Below are 25,035 nucleotides of genomic sequence, written 5' to 3'. Positions count from 1 at the left end.
TACATAACAATTAGGATGGTTTTCTTGGTAAAGTGTTTCTGTGATAAACATAAATATATAAAAATAAATTTAATAAATTATAATTAATAATGAAAAGACATGTCTTAACAAAAGGACATGTTTGCTAGCAAAAAGGCGCACTCGATTAGGGATTTATATGGGGGCCTCATTTGTGATCATCATATTCTATCATCTCTCATATATTTTATTCAATATATTCTTTTAATCCTTATGGATTTCTTTATATTATTCCAAATATTCTGGATATTCAGTTTATGGACCAGATTGCTACATTAGATTTGGTATCGGAGCCTTGTTTTCTGATACTGACCACTGGCCACAATTCATGCAAACTTGTCTGATCAGGCTTTTGGCCAACCTCTTTTTCATAGTTTCTCTAATCTCTTTTGGTATTTGACCACAAATTGGCCTTTTGGCCAAGTTTGGAAAATTGAGTGAAAGGAGGATTATTAGATTACAACTTTGAAGAGGCAATGCACTGTTGAACTGAAATAGAATATTGACTATATCATAACTGCTGAGAATACAGAAAAAATTGCAGATAGTGTCTAACTACGATAAAAATTACCTAGCTACCTAAAATACTTTTACAAGGATTCACGAAGTGAAAAGCACAGAAAAGCCATTACCACTTTAGAAGGAATCTACAAACAAAGAGAGTCCAGAAATATGTTAGTGCCTTCATTTGGCAAGGTACAAGAAAAATGAAGACCGTTGTAGCCACACAACTACGGGATTACAAAAGTATAAGAAGAATTGATTGTTGAACTGGGGGGATTATAACTTCAATTACACGGGTCATATTTCAAGACACCATTCTCTCCGCTGCTCCAACAACAGTCGTTGATCCTCGTTAACTCACATTTCACTGCCATATTCCATTTTCTACACCACCTGCCTCTAAAATCTTTTATTGTTGTTGCATTCCAGTTCTAAATCCGCCATACATGACACAATCGAGCCACCATTAATCTAGTTGGCCAATTCGTCAACAAGCAAGGTTGTTATTGTTCAGTTTGTCACCTTAGTGAGCTAGTTTACCTATGAGGAGTAACACTCTTTCAAGGCAAGCAATAAGAAGGTGATGACACCATCTCATTTCCGGGATTTACAAATCAAGAACATATTGAATAAAATAAGGAAAACACATGTATAAGTGAAGTATAAGGTTAAGTAAAGCTCATTAAATGATATTTTTTAGATAAATGTTAAAGTTATATTTAAGTAAAAGGGTGTTCAAAAATTTAAAAGAAAAAAATAGTTTTATTGAAGGCAAAATAGCTTACTATAGTGTGTGTGTGTGTGTGTCTATATATATATATATTTGAGGAATATTTGAAGGCAAAATTTTCAATTCAAAGGTTTTAAAGAGAAAAACTAAAGTTATTATTTCAATTTTTTTAGTAATAATGGCAGCACTCATGGAAATAGGGATACGTGAATATTTTGATAAATTTATAGCGAAACTTGAGCAAGGTAAATTCCTCAAAAATAATGACAATCATTTGATAGATGAAGTGGAAAATGTTAAGAAAAAGTGTGTTGAAGAAAAGCCAATCTGATTTGCAAGTCATGTACCAAACATTGCTTCTACAAGATACCACAATTCGATGTACTAAAAAATTACAATTGGAAGATCAAGGTAACTCACAAATAAAAAATAGTAGAGGACGAGCTAGCCAAAAATTGACAAAACAAAAAACTATCACAATAGAAATATAAAGATTTGGAGGATATGATTTATAAATAATTATTAGAAAAGGACCAGGAAATTTCATGTCTAAAAGATCACAGTGAAAAATTACTTGAACAAGCCATGAAGACAAAGGTTATGAAGAAGTATAATAAAAAATTAGAACAAGAGAAGGAAGATCTCGTGAAGGAATTCAAGAACCTATTAAAAAAGATAAAGAAAATTTTCACTTAATTAATCAAAGATTGCTTGAACAAATAAGGAAGTTAAAAGGTGGGAAACTTGAGAATCAAGACATTAAAAATAAAGTTGACAGATTAGAATATGAAGAACTTTTATGTCCAATGAATCATAACCAAAATCTACTTATGTAAATCAAGGAGCTTAAGAATGATAAGTAGTCTATGGAAAACAAGTTCGAACAACTTATCAAGAAGGAAGCATCCAAGTCTTCAGATGTAAAAATCCAAGTTGTGGAGACAGGAACAAATATATATTTAATCAACATCACAACTCAAGCAGATGCAAATCTAGTTGAAGTAAGGACACCTTTAGATGTCTAAGTACAAATGATGGATTTATCAAGTGTATTTACTAATAAAAGTTTAATAATTAACAATGCAACATTAGTGCATGAAGAAGATAAAACCAGTGTTGCAAACATCCCGATTTTATTGAGAAAAAACTCGTGGAATCACAATATTTTGGCCTAGCCGATGTTTGTCAATTTTTATCACTATTTTGGTGGTATCTTAATTTCGTTGATGATTTTTAATTTTTACTAATATTCTCTTGATTTTTACAAATTCAGTTTTCCGGACCCTTGCCTTTTTTATGTCAATGCCGATGTTTGCAACATTGGTGTTGTCGTTGTGACAAACACCTTCCAAAATGTTGCCTACACTTGAATTTTGAGACCACCGAGAATCTTGCGAGCTGTCTTTCCATAGTCACCTCATGTCGGTCGATGTTTTGCTAAGCGATCAAGTCATCTTCCCAGATTCTAAGTGTCAAAGTCACTTGCTCATACATGCTTTGTCCTTGATGAATTCCTAAATGCACTTCTTTCTATGCAAGCTTAGATAGACATTGCACAACTCCTGAAAGCAAGGCTTGCGCCTTCTCTAGGATTAGTGCTTGTGCAATGTTCAACACAATAAACTGCGCAACCTATGCCTATAGTCAGTGCGGAACATCATTTGATAGTCTCTTTCACTTCTAGTTGTAATTGTGTCATTATTCCAGTGAGTTTTCTCAACTATCGCTTTTGTGCATCTTTGCTTTCACGAGTGTCGTTTTCACTTTCGTGGCTATTGTTTTTGCTTGCTTTCAGTTTAACAAGTGTCGTTTTTGCTTTATCTTCGCTTTGGTATGTGTCACTTTCACTTCCTTTAGCTTTTGCAAGTGTCGTTTTCATGTTTTCTTACTGTTGCAAATGTCACTTTTAATCATTTCCACTCCTGTATGTGTCGCACCTTTGCGCATCACTAGAGGCAACGCATCACTAGAGGCAGCTCTAGCGCATTCTTCTGCATTAGATGGTCTTATATATCATAAGAATATGTGCTAGACACATTCCTACAACATAGCACACTTTTTGGTCATAGTTGACACTTCTATCGCAACTTATATTCTAAGTGTTGCAAAGTGACGTTTCAACCGTTGCACTTAGAAATAAGTGTTGCTTTGCTATCATTTCAAGGTATGATTGCTGATTGTGAGCCCGGTGCATTCCCCTGGCTTGTATTGATGGCATTCATGTTGGTGATGTTGGAAAATATGCAATGTGACAGCTTATTAATTCAGTTTTCCTTTTCCCTAATACTTGCTTGTGAAATTAGTTATTCTTCTTGTGTTCTTTAGTTAGCTATTTTCATTAAACAAATATCAAGAACGAAACAAAAACAATAGAGGACACATAAATTAGGCTCTTAGCCAAGGAAAAACCTCTCCAAGGGAAAACTGGGTAAACTCTTCTCTTTTATTATTATAGAATCTGCTTCAAAATGAGACACAAAAACCCAAACCTTAGACCAAGTTCTTCTCCAAGTACCAAGTCAGCCCTCCAACAAGACTTTCCTTGATTTTGCACCAACCAACTTCAAACTGCAACTTCGACTTGTTAGCTTCAATACGACGTCTCATCTTGCAACTTCGAACCTAAAATTTCAGCCTTGCAGCTTCCACAAAAACCCTAATTTAGCTTCCTCCCGAGACCTTCCTAAATCAAGGACAACTCCTCCTAAGGTCAATAAGGTCAAGGTAGGGTATTTTTCTTTCCAGCTACAAGATCCTGTATATCGTCCTATTGCAACTTCGACCTCCTTCTGCAACACTATAAACCCTAGACTTTTGCACGTGTGAGAGAGGTATAGCCTAAAACAAGATTCTTTGTCCTTCTTTCTTCTCCTAGACCTTTGCTCTTCTTTTTCCAGCTTCCCGGCTACAAACCGAATTCTTTCTTGAGAGATCAAACTTCTTGAGTGAGTCAGTGCTTAATGAGGTCGAATTGCTTCTTTATATAGCCTTTCCAAGGCGTCGAATTCCCTCCTTTAGGTCGACTTGTAATTGCCAGGGCTAATTTGTACTTTTGGAGTTTCCAGGACTTTATTGACTCAAAATAAATTCTTTTTCCAATTACATTTTGCTCAGAAAGGTCTTATAAACATGATGTTGACTCCTTTGACTCATGGCAATAAATCCTAAGACCTAATAAACCCTAGAAGCATGAAGAACATGCTTTTACCTAGAAGACCATCAATAAAGAGCATGAAACCCATGCTTTATTATTAATAATAACTTTTTCTTTTCTTCTCCTGTTTGTTACATAGGATACATATTGAAATGAGTACAACAACAATTACAGTGTTCCACGGGGACGCGTCCCCCAGGGTCGGGTGCGCGCACCCCTCGCACCCCACGCACCCGGGACGGGGAGTCTCTTGGGGGTGCGTTTCCCCACGCACCCTTTTTGGGGAGTCTTGGGGAGACGCAAGGGGGTGCGTTTCCCCAGTGTGGGAGTCTAGACTCCCCAAGACTCCCCAAAAAGGGTGCTTCTGGGCGTCCCCCTTCAGTGTGGGAGTCTAGACTCCCCAAAAAGAGTGCGCTTGGGCGTTCCCCTTTAAATTTGTCTAATAAGACTTAAAAATTAAAAATTCAAAAATCAAAACCATTAATTTTTTTTTTTAAACCAAAATTAAAACTAAATAAATTATAACTAAAACTTAAAAGTCTAAAAAAAAAATTAAAATTAAAACTAAATAACTAAAACTTAAAAGCCTAAACCTTAAAGTTAAAAGCTCATTTCATTTCAACCCAAAGTCATTTCCATTTCACTCTTAACTATTTTTGAGTTTGAACTTTGAAACTTTGAGTTATATAGATTTAGTGTTCAAACTTTGAAAATATACTAGTATGTTTTGCTTTCAATTTAGATTCTAGAATGATGAATGATGAATTTAGTTTTTAAATCAATGTAGATTGTAGAATGATGAACCATTGAATGATGAATGATATCGATCAATGTATTTGAATATTTTATTATTGATTTTTATTTTTGCTTTTCGAATCTCATGGTATGTATGAATAATAATTAATTCAATAATGAGACTTGTCACTTGAGTATGTCATATGAATGATGTATGTATCAAAATGAATGATGAGGATGGATCAATGATTCAAATTTCAATTGTCTATTTAATATTTTTATGCTTTTATTATTGAACAGTGAACAATGAATATGAACTTGAATTATATATATATATATATATATATATATATATATATATATATATATATATATATACACCTCGACGACTCCCCGCACCCCCAAAATTTCCCTAAAATTTGAGGGTACTCCCACACGTCCCCCCTGTGCGTCTCCCCGCACCCGCGTCTCCCCGCACCGGAGTCTTGGTGGAACATTGAACAATTATGAAGACCAAAACTAGTTGCATTTTTAACAGGTGATCCATGTTTGAGTCTCGTTCGGATGATTTTCTCACTCTTACCCTATTGGTCCCCCACAGCCATTTTGGAGCCCTTCTTGGTCCTCCTGTCTAGTGCAAGTTATGAAGGCATTAGCCCTCCCCCCAATTGATGAGCACTGCCTATCCATGAGCCTCATTGATGAAATCTCTTCCTCCCAGACTTGTGCACCGAGTCTTTCTCAAGGTCAACTCCTATGATTGCATATTGAGCACCTTCAAAGCATGGTCACTAACCCTTGTTGTGTGTACTAACTCATTGCGCTGAGCCTAGACTAGTTCTGCCTTGTAGAGTGCATGGAGCACTTCTAGTTGACAGAGAGGACCTTCTCCATCCCCTTGCAATGGCAAATTGCGCAATACATAGGCTCCCTTTCCTTCACAATGCAGTGGGAACCTTCTGGGCAAAGTGACTTGACTTTCTGCTGCTTGCCTCAGCCATCTGTGCAATGCTCTCTTCCAGTGAGCCTCCCTCTGCGCAGTGCACATTTCTAGTGAGCCTCCCTCTTATTTTTTAGATTTTGTTAGAATCACTTTTCTTGCATAGGTTTACCAAACTCGTCAAATAAGAAGAAGGGGTGAACGACAAAAATAAACCATAGAGAGAAAATACTACTTAGAGGTAGAAATAAAGGAAGGGGTACAAACGTCATTGTCATCATCTATCACTGTGAAGGAGCTGAAGGAAAGCCAGATAGTCTCCTTTGGAATGCCTGATGCTAAGATGACTTGGTTGGGTGAACTTGGGACTCGGGAGGTTGGTTGAAATCTAAAGACTATTGTGGTTGTGGTTGATGGTGGTATTACCAGACTAACTTATGTTTGGTCACCTACTAGATAATTGAGTGGCTACCAGCGAAATATTGGGCACACGTCAACAAGTTTCTAACTTGCATTGATACCACTTGTGACATACCTTGCAGTGGTCATGGGATTCTATAGGTATTGATGAGATCATATTGCCCAAAGGAAAAATGTAATAATATCATTAATGTGAAGATATAAGAAATGATTGATAAAAGTGCAAGGATGACCATAAGTTTGAAGAATATGCACTGGAATATTTTGGTGAAGGCTTTAAGTTTTTCGTAATTGCAATAAAAATCTCCAGAAAGGAAAAAATTTGTAACTTTGGAAAAATATAGGTTCCTTGGGCTCTTATGTCTTTGGTCATATTAGAGAAATACATTATTAGGGCTAAAACAAAAGGGGCTAGATTCTAAAATGTTATCAATGAAATCTTTTAGCCCCTGGGGAACTTGAGGTCGTGATCTCCAACTTTCATAGAAAGTTGGGAAATTTACAGACAAATATTGAATGCTTTAATAGGAAATAGTTGTAGTTAGATGACCTGCAACTTCTACACAGAACGTTGTTACCATTTGTCCAACAATCTACATGTTGAACATGTTGTAGCATCTTTTTTTTTTTTTTTTTTTTTTTTCTTTTACTGAATAAGTCTACTCCTATTATTGATACAAAAATTTTACAACGAGGCGGCAGCCTCAAGAGGTCTAGCCTGGAAAATGGCTTTCTCGCATGACAGATTTGGAAAATAATCCACTGAAACAAGCATCAGACCGCCTAGATCTAGGACTATTACTGGAGCCTTTAAACCGGAACCGCCTTGACAAAATGTAGACTGTGTGGAGTTCCAAAACTGCTTAACAGAGGTGATACTATTGACTCGAACTGTTAACATAGACAGAGACCAACTGAGCTAAGACAGAAAACAACTGAGCATTTCCTTTGAACAGACACGATAATTTCAAAAAGAACGACAACCTGATCAAGCATCATGAGCAGTGGAGGGCGATTCTTCCACAATTGGACAGCCGAAACTTGAGAGGTCGTCATCATCAGAGGGAAGACCCTCTTCTTTTGGCGGACTCCCATCACCTGGAAGATTTGAACGCGCCACAGCAGGCTTGACCTGGAAAGCAGAACTCTTTGGGACTTCACACTGCTGGCACTGATTCTGAGAGGTGCTTGGCAAATCTTCCACCCCCGGCTTCGGTGTAGCATGTGGAGTTGCCGAAACCATGCCTGCTGCGCCCTCACTTAACTGAATCGTGACTGTGGCTATGAAAGAATGATTGCTTAGCGTGCAGGGAATTTGAAAGCGGGCTGAGTGCTCATGAGTATGATGGGGGCTCGATGTTGCGACCCGTTGTCCCCTGCCACGACCACGCCCACGTCTGGGAGCAGGATGACTCTCAGAAGAAGAGCCAGGGAATGTATCCGCGGAAGAGGATGAGGCATGGCGCAAGGGACGACCACGAACTCCACCCCTGCGGCAACCCATTCTTTGTCGCAGGATAGTCATGTTGCCCAGAGAATAAAGCGCAGGACAGACAGCAATGCTATGCTGAACAGGGGAGACAGGAAGGGGGAGATTTAACAAGATTGTCGGAGAATTGAGAGAGCTGGAAGGCATACAGCTGAGGAGAACGCTGTAGGGGCTGTGGCATTCCAGGAAAACCATCACCGAAGTTGCTCCACGAGCCTGAATACCATGGAAACCTGAAACCTCCACCGAACAGAGCATAGCACCTGCGAGGAGGCCTAAAATGCGAGAGAAAGGAACAAAGCTGAAATGGGTATGCGCCATCTGATTTGAGCAGGGGAACCTGTGTAAAACGTCGAGCCACATTAACGCGGCCTTGAATGAGCTCTCCGGAGTATTGAATACCAACCGCAGGTGAAGCCAGATGGCGCAGGACGTACTCCACGCGCCGACTGCTCCCGCCGCCATCGTCCTGTTATCTGTCTCGATCACCCGCATCCGGGAGGGATAGATCTTGTTGCACCAGAAGAGTGCATTCGTGTTTGAGTTGCTCATCATTAGATCTGCTTAGAGGACCAGAGAAGAAAGGGAGCTGTTGATCAGACCCTTGGTTAGCCAGTCTATCCGCTACTTTGTTTGCAGATCGCCGAACATGTTGGAAAGTAACGCTGCGGGGAGACCTGAGCCAATCTTCAATTTGCTCTAGTCTGCTTAGGAGCCTCCAACTGGAGGCGATCTTTCCAGCTGATGTGCCTGATTGGATCCGAGAAACCGCTTCAATTAGGATTTGTGAGTCCCCTTCTATCACTAGAGGAAAGAGATTTTCAGTTACAGCTGTGCAGATGCCCTTCCATAAGCCTTCCAGCTCAGCAGCATTGTTGGTATCTCTTCCTATCGAGCCATGATAAATGTGGAGAGCCGTACCCTTAGCATTTCTGAAAATACCTCCATATCCAGCCGGCCCCGGATTGCCCTTGGCAGCACCATCGAAATTTAATTTTATGGTCTGGGAGACAGGAGGAGACCAGTGATGGGGGGATTCAGAATGAATGGAGGGATTTAGGGAGGCTTGAGCAGAGAAGGTGAGATTCAGATTCCAATTTTCCAGTACTAGGCATTCCTGAGGAGTGGATGGCAGGTCCGAGTTTTGCTAGAGTTTCAGAGCCAGAGTTTCTTGAATATGCTGTTTAAGAAGAAGCCAGAGGGAGTCCAGGGGCGAATGGAGATTTTTAAAGATCCTGTTGTTCCTCTCCTTCCATAAGGTCCAATAGACAAAGCCTGGAATAAGGATCCATAGGGAGTTGAGGACTGGACTTTGGAAGGGTTGCTGAGGCCAATTCCTGATAGTATTTGTGATATTTCCTACTTGTCTTCCTGATCTTCTGTTGCACAGAGCAATTCTCTCCCATAGTTCTGCAGCTAGCGGATAGGTATCCAAAAGATGCACGATGGTTTCTGGGTGGCGGTTGCAATTGGGACATCTGGAAGGCCCAATGAAACCTCACTTTTGAAGATTATCCCAGGTGAGGATCCGCTGTTTGCTTAATAGCCATAGGAACGTGGAGACTTTTGGCCAAATACTTGGTTGCCAGATCCTGTCCCAAAGCTGATCTTTTACTATCTGCTCTGGATGATAGAGAATTTGGTATGCCTCCTTGGTGGTGAATGTCCCTTTTGGTGTATATCCCCATCGGATTTTGTCCCTTTGATCCGAGAGCTTGATTTTCCTTAGTTTGAGCTCCTGATCAATCTCTTCAAAGGTTTCCTCTTGCCAGTTGGCTTGCCATGTGTCTACTGATCTCCATTGTTGATAGCCTTGAAGGGAGTGCTGCTGCCAGAATTGATAAACCTGGGTTTGATCACTGTGTTGCATGGTGGCTTGCCATTTGGGTTTGTGGAAGAGAGCAACAAGTTTGGGGAGCTACTTCCAGGAGTCTTCCCAAAATCTTGCTGTGGTACCAAGAGTGTATTTCCCAAAAACTGTGCGCTTGAATGAAGACACTGTGTTTTCTGGCAGCATTCCAAATTAATGAGCCCGGGATGGTGATGTTTATGCGAATGAGCTCCTCCAGGGGCCTTCTTGGGGCATACTTGGCGTGCCAGATGCGAGCCCAAGGAGAGTGCGGATTGGAGACCCATTTCCACCAGATTCTGGCGCCCATAGTGTTGTTGCTGTGGAGGGGATCCCTTAGACCAATTCCGCCAGCTGACTTCGGTAAGCAGACCTCAGTCCATTTGACGAGCGCCCATTTTCTGTTGAGACCTGAGGAGCCCCATAAAAAATTTCTTTGGAGATTGCGAATTCTCTTCAGAACCCATTTGGGAGCTGCCAATATGGAGAATAAATACAAGGGCATAGCTTGAAGAACGGATTTGATAAGTATGAGCCTGCTGGCGATGTTAAGAGAGCGGAAGGTCCAGGAGGAAAGCCTGGATTCTATCTTGTCAAGGAGAGTTCTCCAGGAGGCATGCTTGATGGCTGAGATTATCAGGGGAGCACCAAGGTATTTTGAGGGAAGCGTAGCTATGGGGTACCCCAAGATCCTGGCTATATTCTTTTGAGAAAGACTGGGAGTATTGAAGAAGAAGAGCTGGGATTTGGCTACATTGATGGAGGTGCCTGAGGCTTCGGAGAAGAGATTAAGAAGGTCAAGGAAGGCTGAAGCCTCATGAACAGATGGATGGCCAAAGAGCATGGTATCATCAACAAACTGTTGGTGAGAGAGGGGAGAAAGTCCATGGAGAGAAATGCCCTTTAGAGAGTGAGAGGAGATAGCAGAGTGAAGGAGACGACTGAGACCTTCGGCCATGAGCACAAAGAGGAACAGAGAGAGAGGGTCACCTTGGCGAATGCCGCGGGAGGGACGGAAAGGCGAGGAGGGGGAGCCATTCAGAAGGATGGAATAACTGGGGGAGGTAATCAGATTCATGAGCCAACGCGTCCAGGTAGCGCTGAAGCCAAAAGCTAGAAGCATTTGATTAATATAGGACCAACTGAGTTTATCGAATGCTTTGGAAAGATCAAGCTTAAGAATCATACCTGGCTTTTTTAGAACCTTGAGCGAATGAATCACTTCATGAGAAAGTATGATGCCATCCAGAATCTAGCGCCCTTCAACATACCCTGTCTGCTCTGGAGAGATGAGGAGAGGGAGGAGAGGTTTTAGCCTGTTTGCCAAGATTTTTGAGATGAGTTTGTAGATTACGTTACAGAGAGCAATGGGCCTGTATTTATCTGGAGTGCTGGAATCTTCCACCTTAGGCACAAGCGCTATGAAGGTGGAATTGAGAGAGGGGAGGATCCAGTGCATCGATCTTGCCTCTTCTACAAGTTCCCATACCTCTGTTTTGATGTGCTCCCAAAAGGCGTGGAAAAAATTGGTTGTAAAGCCATCAGGTCCTGGCGCTTTGCCGTCTTTTAATTGGGATAGCGCATCCTCCACTTCCTGCATTGATATTGGCAGGAGCAACGTTTTGTTGTGGTCCTCCGTGATGATCTTTGGTATATGTTGCGTAATAGACTGTATTGCCGGTGTTCTGCTACCTGGGGGCTCTTTCAGAATGTCCTGAAAGTACTCTTTGAATTCTTGTTCCATTTCTTCATGCGCTTCCAGTCGTTCTCCTTGCTTATTGTTGATGAAGGCGATGTGATTGTGCATTCTCCTTTGAACTGTGGTTCTGTGAAAGAATTTGGTGTTTTTCTCTCCATCCTTGAGCCATCTGACCCTGGATTTTTGGTGCCACAACGTTTCTTCTTGCTTCCGTCGAGTTTCAATCTTGGTTAGGAGTGACTTCTCCTGTAGCGCATAGTCTTCAGTTCTGCCCTCATAGATAATGCGCTGTTGCAGAGTGTTCATTTGCTCCTCCAACAACTTCTGATGGTCGAAAATATTTCCAAACTGGGTACGATTCCAGGATTTGATCGCTTGTTTGAGAAATTTTAACTTCTGCTGAAACTGGTACATTTTGGCTCCTTCTGGGGGATTGAAAGATTTCCAGGCATCGAGTACCACATCTTTAAAGTTAGGATGTGAAAACCAAAATGCTTCGAAGCGAAATGGTCTATTGCTCCTGACACCCGGTCGCGACCATTGTAATAAGATGGGCCAGTGATCGGAGCCTGCCTGAGGCAAGATGGAGGCGTGAAAGTCTCCCCCCATGTGAATAGCGTTGTCCGTCATGAGAAATCGGTCCAGTCTGGAAGCAATTTGCTGTGAACCCTGTCTTTTATTGGTCCATGTAAAAATGCCGTTGGATGTCTGAAGGTCCATCAATTGATTCCGGTGAATGAAGTCTTTGAGGTTGTTGCTGTCTTCATCCAGTCTCGAGCGTCCACCAGACTTTTCCTCCAAAGAGGTAATGATATTAAAATCACCCCCACATATCCAGAAGGGAAAGCATCTGTTAGCGTTGAGTTCAGAAATAGTTTCAAGCAGATCCAGTTTTTTCTGTAATTCTTGCGGAAAATACACATTGGATAGATGACCATGGATATTTGTTCCAATAAGGTGGAAGGTGGATTGAATGAAGAAATGGGAGGCATGAAAGTCATGAAGGTAGAGTTCTTGAGGATTCCATATGATTGCGAGCCCTCCAGAAGCTCCAGAGGCGTCCACGGAGACTGACCTGCACCCTGGCCAGGCTTTATTTAGTATTTTTTCCAGAACTGTACTATTGCATTTTGTTTCTTGAAGGTAGATTATAGAAGGCCTATCTTGCTGAATCATTTTTTTGATCATCCTGTGTTTTGCAGGGCTATTGAGCCCTCGCACATTCCATGAGACGAGCTTCATGGGGAACTATGGGGAAGAGCTTTGTAGAACTTGGTCAGCTTGGGGAATCTACCAGAATCCACCAGCATTTCTCCAAGGATGATAGTCCTCTGCAAATCTGTCTTACGTCCGCGCTTCTTTGTCTCCTTCAAGATTTTTTTCCCATCCCAATGACTGCCTGCCTGAATGCCTAGATATTTGTTGTGCTGTGCTCTGGTTAACACTTCTTCTAGCCTTTCTATCTCACGAGTATGTATATTGCTGTATTCCTTCTGTCTGCATGCTGCTTCCAGCTTAAGTATGTCCAGACCTACCAGATCCACACTTTCTGGTTCCTCCTCCATATGAATCGGTGTATTCTGTTCTTCCTCCTTTGAATGTTGTTGCATGCTTAGTGCCAAAGCTGCGTCTAACTCCATGCTGGAGGATGGTGGATCTGTGTCTTTGTCTTTAATTGTATTGGATGTGGAGGCGGGGGTGATGATGGCTTTGGAGTTCTGGAGGGGATCTGAAGACTTGGGCGAATGAGGGGGCGACGAGGGAGATGGATCTGAGAGGGGGATTAAGGGGTTGTCCTCCATGCTATCCGAGGAAGTCAGGATATCAAAACTGTTTCGGGTTGTAGGTTTCTTGAGATTCTCAGGGTCCACAGGGGGTTTCTTAGCATGCCTTCTTCTACTTGGGACTTTTGTAAAACCCTCAGCATCTTTACTTGCCTCTGTGACAGGATTTTTGGACTGCAGATTCAGAGGGCAGTCCCTAAAGAGATGGCCATGTTCGTGGCACTTCCTACAGTGAAAGGGAATATGCTCGTAGTCTATAGTTTGAACCCATTCATAATCATCATGAAATAAGCTTACCGAGTCAGTCAGAGCTTTGGCTAGATGCATGTGGACACAGATCCTGGCGTATGAGGTGTATCTTCGGCTTTTTGTTTCCTCTGCCACTTTGATGAAGCCCCCTAAGCTGTTGCCGATGTTCTTCAGGGTTTCCTCATTCCAGTATTCCAAGGGAAGAGAGTACATTCGGATCCATACTGGAGCCCAGTTAAAGTCTTCCTTGTCTGGATTGAACCTCTCAACCCAATCACGCAGGTACAGGCCGGCAGAGTTAAAGAAGTACGGGCCACCCTCGAAGATACGCATTTTATCCTCCAGACAGTTGAAAGTAGCGGTGAAGAAGCCTTTAGGTCCAAGGTGCAGGGTAACTTGACCTTTTGGCTTCCACTTGGAGGCAATCCAGCCTTGCAAGGCTTTTTCAGTAGGCCAGAAACCTAGAAACTTGCCTATGAGGGCATGATCCCTCATGTATTGAATCTCATTGTTGATGCGCTGACTGGGGAGATCTATTTTGATTCTTTCTGCCATTTTGGGGATGCATGTTGCAGAGGATGCTTTGGGTCTTGCCGTGGAGTTGTTCTGGTCAGAGCCTTTGTCTTTAGCTGTAGATGGGCTGGTAACGAAGTCGCCTTCAGCATTTGTAACTTGATCATTTTCCTGCTCTGCCAGCGGTTCAGAACCGGAGCTGGCATTTTCCTCTGCGTTGGTTGACTTGTCAGGATTTGGATTGTAAGGGGGAGAGGGGGCCGTGCCCGCCCCTCCGGAGAGCGGCATCATGGTGTCGTCAGTAGAAGCGCCAGCATTTGGAGATCGAGAGTGCCTTGGGGGAGAAGGCCAGGAGCGCAGAACCCTAGCTGTGCATGTCTGCTCTGAGCGCCATCTTGGATTATTTAATTATTTCTCAATTGAACATGTTGTAGCATCAGATATGCTCCAAGTCTCAAATTTTGCAGGGAGGCTTAGACACATGCATTCTCCAATACCCAAAAATCGTTTTGGGAAATTCCACTCGGAGACAGTTTTATTAAAAGAATTGATTATTTTTAATGGGGCCCTAAGTCTAAACTTAGGAAATTAAAATAATTAATGGGTATTAATCTAAACTGTGGGTGTAACTTCTAGAAGAAAACGGAGATCAAGTCAATATGATCTTAGCCATTGATTAGAATCTAATCTGCGCTGTTGATTGATCAACGAGAGAATTATAAGAGAAGGCTTGGTGGGCACTTGGAAAACACACATAGAGTTTAGAAGATCGAATTTTTGAAGCAGAGTAGTTGCCGGTGAGATATTTGAAGTGAGCTTTTGCAGTGAGGGGTAGTGATAGTTCCGGTTGGAGATTTCTCCTGATCCGAGAATACTCAGTAGAGGAGGTAGAGAGAGATCCGGGAGAGGTAGCGTTGAGCTAGAAGATGCTGACGTAAAGCTATGCAGGGCCACGCAGAGGCAACGTAGGATGACGCAGAGGCAGCGTAGAGCCTTGAGGAGGTTCGAAAATTTGCTGGGGAGATCGATTTCTGAGCTGGAAGCCGAGGTGTGAGACCGAGAGGCAGAAATCTAAGTTTCTGGGTAACAAATCGATCAACTAGGGGAGTGACGTTGTCCCCACTCCCAGAGGGTCTAACGCTGGGCTGACGCAGAGACTACGTAGGGGCAGCCAGAAACAACCAGGGGCAGTCATTCAGGGTTGGATCAGTGATACTGTGAGGTAATCTCACAGATCTCTCTGTGAGTGATATTCTCTGTAACTAGATTGTTGGGAAGTCCTCCATAAGTTGTATTCAGAAATTACTACATAATAATAAAATCCTCAGAGCTGCTGCACCGGTTTTCCCACATTGGGTTTTTCTGGGGACATTTGTCCAAAAATAACTGTCATTGTGTTGTATCTTTTCGCTGTTCAGTCTCTTGTTTCGACATATTATTTTAAATAGTGAATGCTGCAGTTGTGTTTACTTTGATATTTACCGTAGAACACAATAAATAACTTGTATGGATTAACAAGTATGTGAAGTAACATCAGTTTGCTGCAGTAGGGATTCCGGGTTTAGGAATTTTCACAGAAAAGAGGAAGGAAAATACAATTTCTTATAGAGAAATAGATTTGATCTTTCATTCAAATCAAATTAAATATTCACATGAACATTAGCCTTTAGGTCTAGAAGACACTCTTAATCTTGTTCAAATGTTGACATGAGAGGATGCCGATGTTGAGGCACTATGGGTTGGCTGGTTATCAACATATTTGTTTTAGGATCCTGATATTATACTGTGGCATGTTACTTTGTTAGGGACACATTCTCGGTTGTTTAATCTCAGCAAGGGGCATTCATGTAACCTCCTTTTAGGGGCAAATCTTCCACAATAATTAAACTTTCATCTAATTTCATTTAGTTATCAGTGAGAACTTTCCAAGCAGCATTTACATCTGATTTTGTTATTCTAGTCAAAGCTAGAATAGTAGAAATATTATTTTTGTAAAGCATCATTTTCCAATTCTTTGAACCTCCTGTGGGATATATTCATTTTTTTAACGTTTAGAGTGCATTAAGCTCAATGTAGTGCACCTCTTGTCTTTGATCTTTTATGAATTTATCCTCTTACAAATATTTCCATTTTAAGGCATGATTGTATAAGTATTACACCTATTTTTTATGGTGAAATTAGAACAGTTGGTATTTATATTGTAAGTCTTGGATATTTTAGATTTTTCTCGATCTATACACTTCCATGGACACTAAATAAGGACTTGCTTTACCGTCTTCAGTCCTATATCAACTTTGAAGAATCCTCAGGAGATCCAGCTCGTGTTCAAGTTCTTTATGAGAGAGCAATAACGGAATTTCCAGTTGCAAATGATCTCTGGCTCAGTTATACTCAATATTTGGATAGCAATTTGAAGGTTGTTAACAGTTATTTGTGTTGTAAGCCTACCAAAGGGTTGCTGGAATTTTGGTAAAATCTTGACAAAAATATAAGAAGTTTTTTAGATTTTTTATGCATGCCAGTTTCGCAGACTGTTTGATTTCCTCTACTGGGTTCAGGTTCCCAGTATTATAAAATCTGTTTATGCCAGAGCTGTCCGAAACTGCCCCTGGGTTGAAGCACTTTGGGCTAAATACATGCTTGCTTTGGAACGCTTTGATGCTTCAGAGGAAGATCTCTCTGCCGTGAGTTCTCATGCCTACATCATATATGCAAATTCTCTTTTCATTTCTGTGAATTCCTTTTCTTGATTCCACATCTTATAATCATATCTGAAATTCTCTAAATAGTCATACTATTTTACATTTCTTTGCTTTTAACATCTGCTAGTTACATTTTTTGTACCACATTTTGCACACTAACTTGTAGATACTAGAGACATGACTGTCTTTGGCTGAGCTACACATGATGTTTCTATATAGCATGGAAGGAACAGTAGGCAGTGAAGCCAACTTGAGATTTGCCAAAGAGCCGAAGCCCATCGAAAAATTAAGAAATCCTCGAGTATTTGATAAGTGGAAAGTAAGAAACGTAACATGTCATTTTAGATATGTATAATGAAGAGATCCATTGTTATGCACTGTAATAATCAAAACTGGAAAACAGGAACCGTAAAAATTTTGATTTTGTACTTACCTGAACTGCTATCTGATCCAGTGAAGTTGATGATGCTGCTGCTGCTTTGCTCCAATTACCCAGGGAGACCAATTCCACCCAGCCCGACTGAGCAGAGACTGGCTGCTCAATCCAGTAAGTTTCTCACAGAAGCTCACTGTCCCCCGTGCCCAGAACCTCAGACGGATTAAAGCTCTTCCAATGGCAGACCTCTCTCACTGCTGAATTCCTCCTCTTGGTTTCTAACTCCGTTCTTCTAGCCCCCCCTCTCGGTTCAGACCTCCGGTTTTTAACCACGGGCTTGGCGGCGGCCGCCCTCCTACCTGCAGACACCGCCTTCCCTCCTCCCGACACGCCTTCCATGCATTCTGCGGCCCTTAGATATTTCTCCTCTGCTGTCATATGTACTTTGTTATATATATCCCGTTTGGTTTATTCGTCCCCTTTTATATAAGGGTGTTTCTTTTTTTTGATTTTATTTTTATTATAAAGTTTAATTTATATATTTTATAAGGTTTAAAATTTATATTTATAAAGTTTAATCATATTTATTTTAAAGTTTAACATATCTGTTTTAATATAAAGTTTAAAACTTTATATTAGTGGATTAGTTTAGATGGGTCGTTACATGCACCGAATATCTTCCTGTACCATAGATCTGTTACCCGTAGCCCATAAGTCCTCTGCCTGGAAGGAAATTAGATGACTGAACCATGTGCTTCTGGCTGAAACCGTTATCCTGTTATGGCAACTATAGAGTTTTGGTAAAGATCCTTCGCTGTCATTTTAATTGTTGAGCTTTCACCACTCACCAAGAGGGGAGAATGCTGTTCACACTGATTTGGCATATGAGTCACTGGCCCAACTTCACGGCATGATGACTTCTGCTATTCAATGGTCCCCTTGTGTAGGTATGGTGGTTTATGAGGAGTGAAGATGTCACTACTTAAGGAAATTGAAACCTGGTGGAAGCTGTAGAAACACCCTGCTATCACCATCCTAGTAACTGCCATGTGAATTGTTATGGTAGTGTTCTGTAGGAAGAGATTGTCCTCATTTCAAATTTCTACACTCAAGGTCATTTTCTTCATTGTGCTTGCTTGTGAAAGGTGTATTGCCTGACCTGGACAAGGGTAAGATCACGATCCTAGTGGAGGGAAGGACGCAGACAATAGTGAAAGGAAGGCTATCCTTAGTAATTACCAGTCAACTTATTGCATGTTTCACATTGAATTTTGGATAAAACTTTGAGCCCCTACATTATGAAGTTTGTTGGACTATCAAAAGAGTACACGTTCTAGATAACGTAAGTTTAGTCCCGTTATTGTGACACATGCTGCTGATTTTTTGATTTTTCATTTCCCCAATGGCAATATAACTCATCCCCTTCTTTTAATGTGTAACTTGTAAGAATGTTTTCCCTTCCCATTGGCATAAACAAAAATTAAAATTAGTTACCATATGTCCTTACATGGCATGAACTATTGTGGACCCTATTAGGTTTAGTTGAATGACAAATAGAATGAGGGGTAGTCAAATTTTCTTAAAAAATGGTGACCAAAAGTGAAGAGCATTTGTAGTGATATTTGAATCAATGTTGTGACAAAAAGAAAATAATTGTGCATCAATATTTAGTAATTTATTATCAAAGAGAGGGAGGAATCTAAGACAGATGTAGAATGAGATGTTAGTGTAGAGTGGCTAGAAGATAAGAATACAAGATGCACAGTGATAAGACGGTGGTTTTTGATGAGAGACCATGGATTAGATTTTAGCACTTTAAGGAGGATTTGGTGATGGTGAAAGTGAAATTGAAATTTGTATTGATGTTTATTAAAGATCAAATATATGTGCTTAACCACAACTGGAAGAAAACTTGCTTAGATTGTTGTACAATAAAAGAAATGCAATCTAAATCATTTGTGTCTTGAAGATAAGGAAATAATTGGAGAGTTTGGGATGAGGATTGAAATATTGGTCAGAGATCATACATATTGTCAAGGAATAATAGTTGGAATCCCTATTTGTGAAGATGAGCAATGTGGTTGAAAACCCAGCAAAACAAAATATACTCTAAAATTGAATATGTGGACTTGAGAATAACAAAAAAACATATTACTACGATGAACATTAAATCTAATATAAAAATAAGTGGTTGTCCATCGTGGTTTTTGATGAGATGACCATGGATTAGATTTTAGCACCTTAAGGAGGATTTGGTGATGGTGAAAGTGAAATTGAAATTTATATTGATGTTCATTAAAGATCAAATATATGTGCTTAATCCACAACTGGAAGAAAACTTTCTTAGATTGTTGTACAATAAAAGAAATGCAATCTAAATCATTTGTGTCTTGAAGATAAGGAAATAAATGGAGAGTTTGGGATGAGGATCGAAATATTGGTCAGAGATCATACTTATTGTCATGGAATAATAGTTGGATTCCCTATTTGTGAAGATGAAAAATGTGGTTGAAAACCCAACAAAACAAAATATACTCTAAAATTGAATATGTGGACTTGAAAATAACAAAGAAACATATTACTACGATGAACATTAAATCTAATATAAAAATAAGTGGTTGTCCATTACTACCCTTTTGTAGAAGGAACAAATACCCTCCATTGGGAACAACCTGAAGGAAGACCCAATTGATGATTCAAATGTATGTGAGACAATTTGGATGACTAATTGCTAGAATGATAAGATTATTAGGTGTAGTACTTTTCAACCACGTTTTGATATGCAATGAATGATTGTTAAATTGGCAACTAGGGCCAAACTCCATGTGGGTCGGCTTATTTATGGCAGTTGATATTTTTATTGGATCCCTCTCGTCGAGAGGTGTAGGATTGATCCAAAGATCATCCGATTTCGATAAGTATTTATGGAGATATGAATTTATTTTGTTTATGTAATTATTATCAAGCCGGCCAGCACTTATGTAGGCTCTAGAAGCCCAACCGACGTGTCTATTCAACTTCTACATTCTTAGTATAAACAAGAGAGGGTTTGATGTCATTTATAACTCATATACACTCTTAAGGTGATCTCCTCCTCTCCACGTCTTTGGGTTTTGGTGAAGGAGAGACACTAAAAAGTGTACGTCGGTCTTGTATGGTGCCCTAGCCATAGAGCCGCAGATGAAGCCCTAGCTACAGTACGATGATCCTAGCAGCAAAGATAGAAGCCCTTAGCAGTTAAAATTGGAGGCTCTAATACGCTGTCCAAGAGGCCTTTATACGTTGTCAAGGAGGATTCCTTATACGCTGCCTGTAGAAGCCTAAACGCGGTCCTATCACGCAGTCAATTGAGACCTGTACATGCAACTAAGGAGACATGTTCACGCAAGCACATAACTCTCACATGGAGGAGCAGGTTCGTATTAGGTGCAGTCATGTTCAGATTTCAGAAGTAGGATGAGGACGCAACAGTAGTCTATGTATTGGGTCGAGGCATGAAGCCACAACCAAGGTATGAAGCCGCAGAGGTATTGGGTCAAGGCATGAAGCCACAGCCAAGGTATGAAGCTGCAGAGAGCCGCAGTCACTCTAAATGTTGTTGTAAAGACTCGTATACGCAGGGCAAAGATCCTTACACGCAGTTCATACACAGTCAACGTATCTGCTACCCTAATCCATTGTAATAGCCGCAGTCATAACCACAGTTAGATAGAGCCGCAGGCATAGAAGAGAAACCACCGTAGATGGAAGAGCCGCAGTCAAGCAATGGAAGAGGTGCAGTCAAGACCTCGCATGTATGGGAGCAAATCCGCACTGCAGGAAGAATGACGCTGATCTCAGGTGAGTACAGGTTCTTGGTGTCAAGTTGTAGGTTCAGTATTTCGTAAGAATACAATCTCGGTTAAGCATATATGATAAGGGTTTTGGTGAAGTAATGAGGATGAAAATCAAACCCTTGCAACCCGCACTACAGAAACATCACTTCGGACCTACCTTCTAAACAGCCTAAGCACATGTACATAAATGTATATGGGTACTCTCTCAACAGCATGTTATCTAGGCAGCCACTAACACTATCTCAGCTAAATGGAGATCACGTTAAGTGATTATCTCAGTCTTACACATATATATATGACTGTCTTGACATAATGATGAAATATGTGATACTTGGCATACCTGTAACCTGAAGGAAATATCTTCGGATGAATAAATCAGAGAAGGCTAATGATGATCTCAGTATATCTATGAGCAACATCTATGATCTGGGCATTAACGTTGTATGATCTGGGCACATATATATAATGCAGTCTTGGGCAGCAACATGATATACTGTAGATGGGCTGTGCAACGAATACATGAAGCATGGGCAGCAGCATGATGGGCAGCACTATGAAATCATGTGCATGGGTAGCCCAATGATACATTAGCAGGGGCAACAGCATGATAATGATGCACATTAGTCTGAGAAAGATCATGGACCTGGATAGCAGCATGGGGCAATATGCAGTAGTGCAACTAGAGGACGAGATGCAGCGCGATGATAGGTATCAGTTGAAGCAGAATGTCTTCAACTGATCTCGTCGTTATAGGAGATGATCTATGCTTAGATCTAGACAAGTCAAAGTGTTGACTTCTGTTGTAATTGTACTATCTCTCTCTCTCTCTCTTTCTCTGCTGAACTTTGAAGATAAAAGAAGATTTGATCAAAGGGTTTCCCCACACATTGTGGGGTTTGTCCCTAGCTCACGCCACATCTTGTGTCCTCTTGTCTTGGCTTGTCTTCTGCGTTTTATATTTATGTTCTATCTGCAGTTTATCGTAATGCTGATGTGATTGCTAACTGTGAAAATTTAAATAAATTGCTCTAGCATAGAACATACCTAATCTTAACAATGATTGGCACCCATAATTTTGTAGTTGATCACTTCAGTAAGTGGAAAATCCCTTGTTTGGAATCCAAAAGTAGTTTGTGCTTCTTCAAGATGGTAGTGTGCATGCAAATTAAATTTACAACATTAGACGAGAATCAAGATTGTTGTGAAATTGTTATCGACCCAATCGTGTTGTGTTGAAGGCTTTATGAAAAGCTATATCATGAAGTTGTAGATGGTTGAAGAAGGCATGGTTCTAATGGTTGATGGAAGGTTGATTTTCAAAGTGTCGGATTAATATACAGGTTCCAATGGCTACTTAATATAGAGCAATGAACCAAGCATTGCACTATACGACAAAATATCAACACAATTAACATAATTATTGTAGAAAGGGTGTTTTTGTATGTGATAAAAGAGTTGAAATTTAAAAGGCTGTGATATTCCTATTTAGCATTTTGCTAAGTAAAATATAAATTTTGACAATTTTTGCTATATTGCTCGATTGCACTTAGGAAATGTGGGTTTAGAGTCCTACACACGATTTTTGGCTTAGAGCACACCCAAACATTAGAGCTAGAGGAAATATTGTGGCCTTAGTGGAGTGTGGGGGCCACCTCATGGGAATTTTGGCCCACATGAGGAATATGCTCTAATTGGAGCGAATTTGGGCTGGGGAATTCGAGCTGGGCTCACATGGACATTTAGGAGGCTTCTTGACAAAAATAGGGAGAGACACTCAATTCCTCATGCATTCATCATTTGCAAAACTATCTTTTGACAAGAGCATGCTTGTGCTGAAGCCAAGTCTGCAAGTGCTGTTTAACACACGAGTGTCTCCGAGCAAAGATCTCAACCCTTGCTTTGGTGGACTTCGAGTGCTAGCCCAAGGAGGGAGTTCTACCCTTATCAGTTTGTACTAGTAGCAGGAGTCCAATTTTAGGGAAGAGGTTCAGCTACAGTAGCGTAGGGATTACGCAGTTCATGGTGGAGGCACTCCGAGAGGTTGAGGAGTGAGGTGTGGTTGAGGCTGAAACTTGGGGAGAAGGCCGGGGAAGTATTTTGGTGAGGATTGCAGCTATTTTGGAGGCCATTTGCAGCAGGATTTACAGGTGGGTCGAATCACCCAGTAGTTGAGCCATTGAGGGAAAATAGGGCTGAATTTCCGAGGTCAACCATTGGCCAAATCCTTCGTGGGTTATTCTGGGTATTTGGTGGAGAGGCCGGGATTAATTTCCCAGAATTTTTTGAGCACCGGAGAGGGCCCTAGCAGCAAATTCTATTCAGCCAACAACATATTTTTGGGCATCTTCAGCGCAGAGCTAGAGCAGCAGATTGGAGAGGGGTGACTTATCTATCATTTGGGGCTTTGCTAGCTTGCCTTGAGCAAGCCTAGGTGCATTCCTTCCAGCACCATATTGTACACCCATTATTTATCAATAAAGTTTTTGGTGCAGTTCATGGTCTGATTGTGTGTTCATTGTTTTATGGATTTTTGTCTATGTTTGCTTTGTATATTTACTGTAAATTTTCCCTAGGAATATTACAGTGGTATCAGAGCTCATAGACTTGGCACAACTTGTGGGAGCAACATAGTCTATGACATCGGAGGATAGGCAAAACGTGTCATATCGAAGGCAAATGTATAGGAGCAGAGCGAGGCAGTTGCAAAGTACCCCTGACCTTGTGCCAACTGAACCAGAGGATGTAGAAACAAACATGGGGGACAATGAGGGAGACAAAAGGAGCAAGGAAAAGGAGTTTGCCCATCTTTTGTTGAAGGCAATGCAAGACTTGTCCAGGGATATTGAAGGAATGGGCCAGCGGATTGGCAATGACAACAAGGGTAAGGGAGTCCAAGGGCATTTCAAATTTGGGGAAGGATTTGGAACTTCGTAGGACCACACATCCCTTAATCACAACATGCCACTTATTCCAAATGTTGATTTGTGGTAGCATTGGATGTGCTCTAGCCATGAAAATTGGTGAAGAGGCTAAGGCACATAAGGTCTCCAAGACCCATAAATCATTTGGGGAAATTCCACGCGGATGGAGAGATATTAAAATAATTAATATTTTTAATGGGGTTCCTAAGTTTAAACTTAGGAAAATTAAAGTATTAATGTGTTTCAATATAAAATGGGTGAGAATGTTCTAAATGACGAGGATCAAGCCAAATCTAATCTTAGCCGTTGATTAGGGACTTAATCTTGGTTGTTGAATCGTCAGCATGAAAAGTATAAGAGGAGGTTTGAGGGTCAGTTGGAGACACACCAAGTTGATCAGTCAATTTGATTTTCTGGGGCAGGGTTTCCTGAGAAATCGAGTTAGTGATTTGTTGCAGCGAGGGGCAGTTCGGCAGAAGGTCGAGAATACATATTAGAGGCAGAGAAAGTGCCATAGAGACAGCGCAAAGCCTTGGAACGCTGACGCAAAGGCAGCTAGGACTGACGTAGAGGCTGAGGAGGCCAACGCAGGTGTGACGCAGAGGGCCAAGAGGCTGACGCAGGTAGCGCAGAGGCTAGTAGAGCTGGCGCTGGGCTGAAGAGGTAGCGCTGAGGAACTTTCATGGGGTAGACTGGGAATTGAGAGGCAGACGTAGACCAGAAGAGGGTGACGCAGTCTGTAGAGGATGATGCAGTTCTAGAGAGAAGCTTGGATCAACTTTTGCTGTCTAGCTAAGGAGCTGTCGAAGTCACTGTGGGGTCCATCATCCGGTTGCTGATCAGCCAGAATATCTATCTATGAGGAGAGGTACTTTTGCCAAGGAAATTCTCTAAAGGGTGAGCCATTTTTGGCACCCTAGTTGTATTTAGAAAACTGCATAATAATAAAACCCTTATATTTGCTGCACCAGTTTTCCCGCATTGGTTTTTTCCGGGGACGATTCTCCAAAAATAACGGTGTCCCTTGTGTGATTGTCTTAGTTATTTCAGTTGCTGATTTGTATATGTGTGAAGGCTGCATTTGTGTTTATTTCGGCATTTATATTAATAAATAAC

The 25,035-nt window shown here is 41.0% G+C and overlaps 1 protein-coding gene across 4 annotated transcripts in view; it reads left to right on the top strand.

Moving 5' to 3' along the window:
- The window catches only part of EMB140 (EMBRYO DEFECTIVE 140), a 342,658-nt gene that overhangs the window by 150,322 nt on the left and 167,301 nt on the right, over positions 1-25,035 (top strand). For 3 of the 4 annotated variants that reach the window (XM_089395342.1, XM_089395341.1, XM_089395343.1), the window contains 2 exons: positions 16,366-16,500; positions 16,643-16,768. The exons of the other annotated variant lie outside the window; for it this stretch is intronic. In XM_089395342.1, the coding sequence (XP_089251468.1) occupies positions 16,366-16,500; positions 16,643-16,768 (261 nt within the window). The remainder of the gene's footprint in view (positions 1-16,365; positions 16,501-16,642; positions 16,769-25,035) is intronic. 4 annotated transcript variants of the gene reach the window in all.

Source organism: Pinus tabuliformis, chromosome 1_2, assembly GCF_031772625.1.
Source record: "Pinus tabuliformis cultivar Carrire ecotype Pingquan chromosome 1_2, CPIR1, whole genome shotgun sequence".
Taxonomy (NCBI): Eukaryota; Viridiplantae; Streptophyta; class Pinopsida; order Pinales; family Pinaceae; genus Pinus; species Pinus tabuliformis.
The sequence above is the reverse complement of the archived record's forward strand: the minus strand, read 5'-3'. Positions and strand labels throughout refer to the sequence as shown.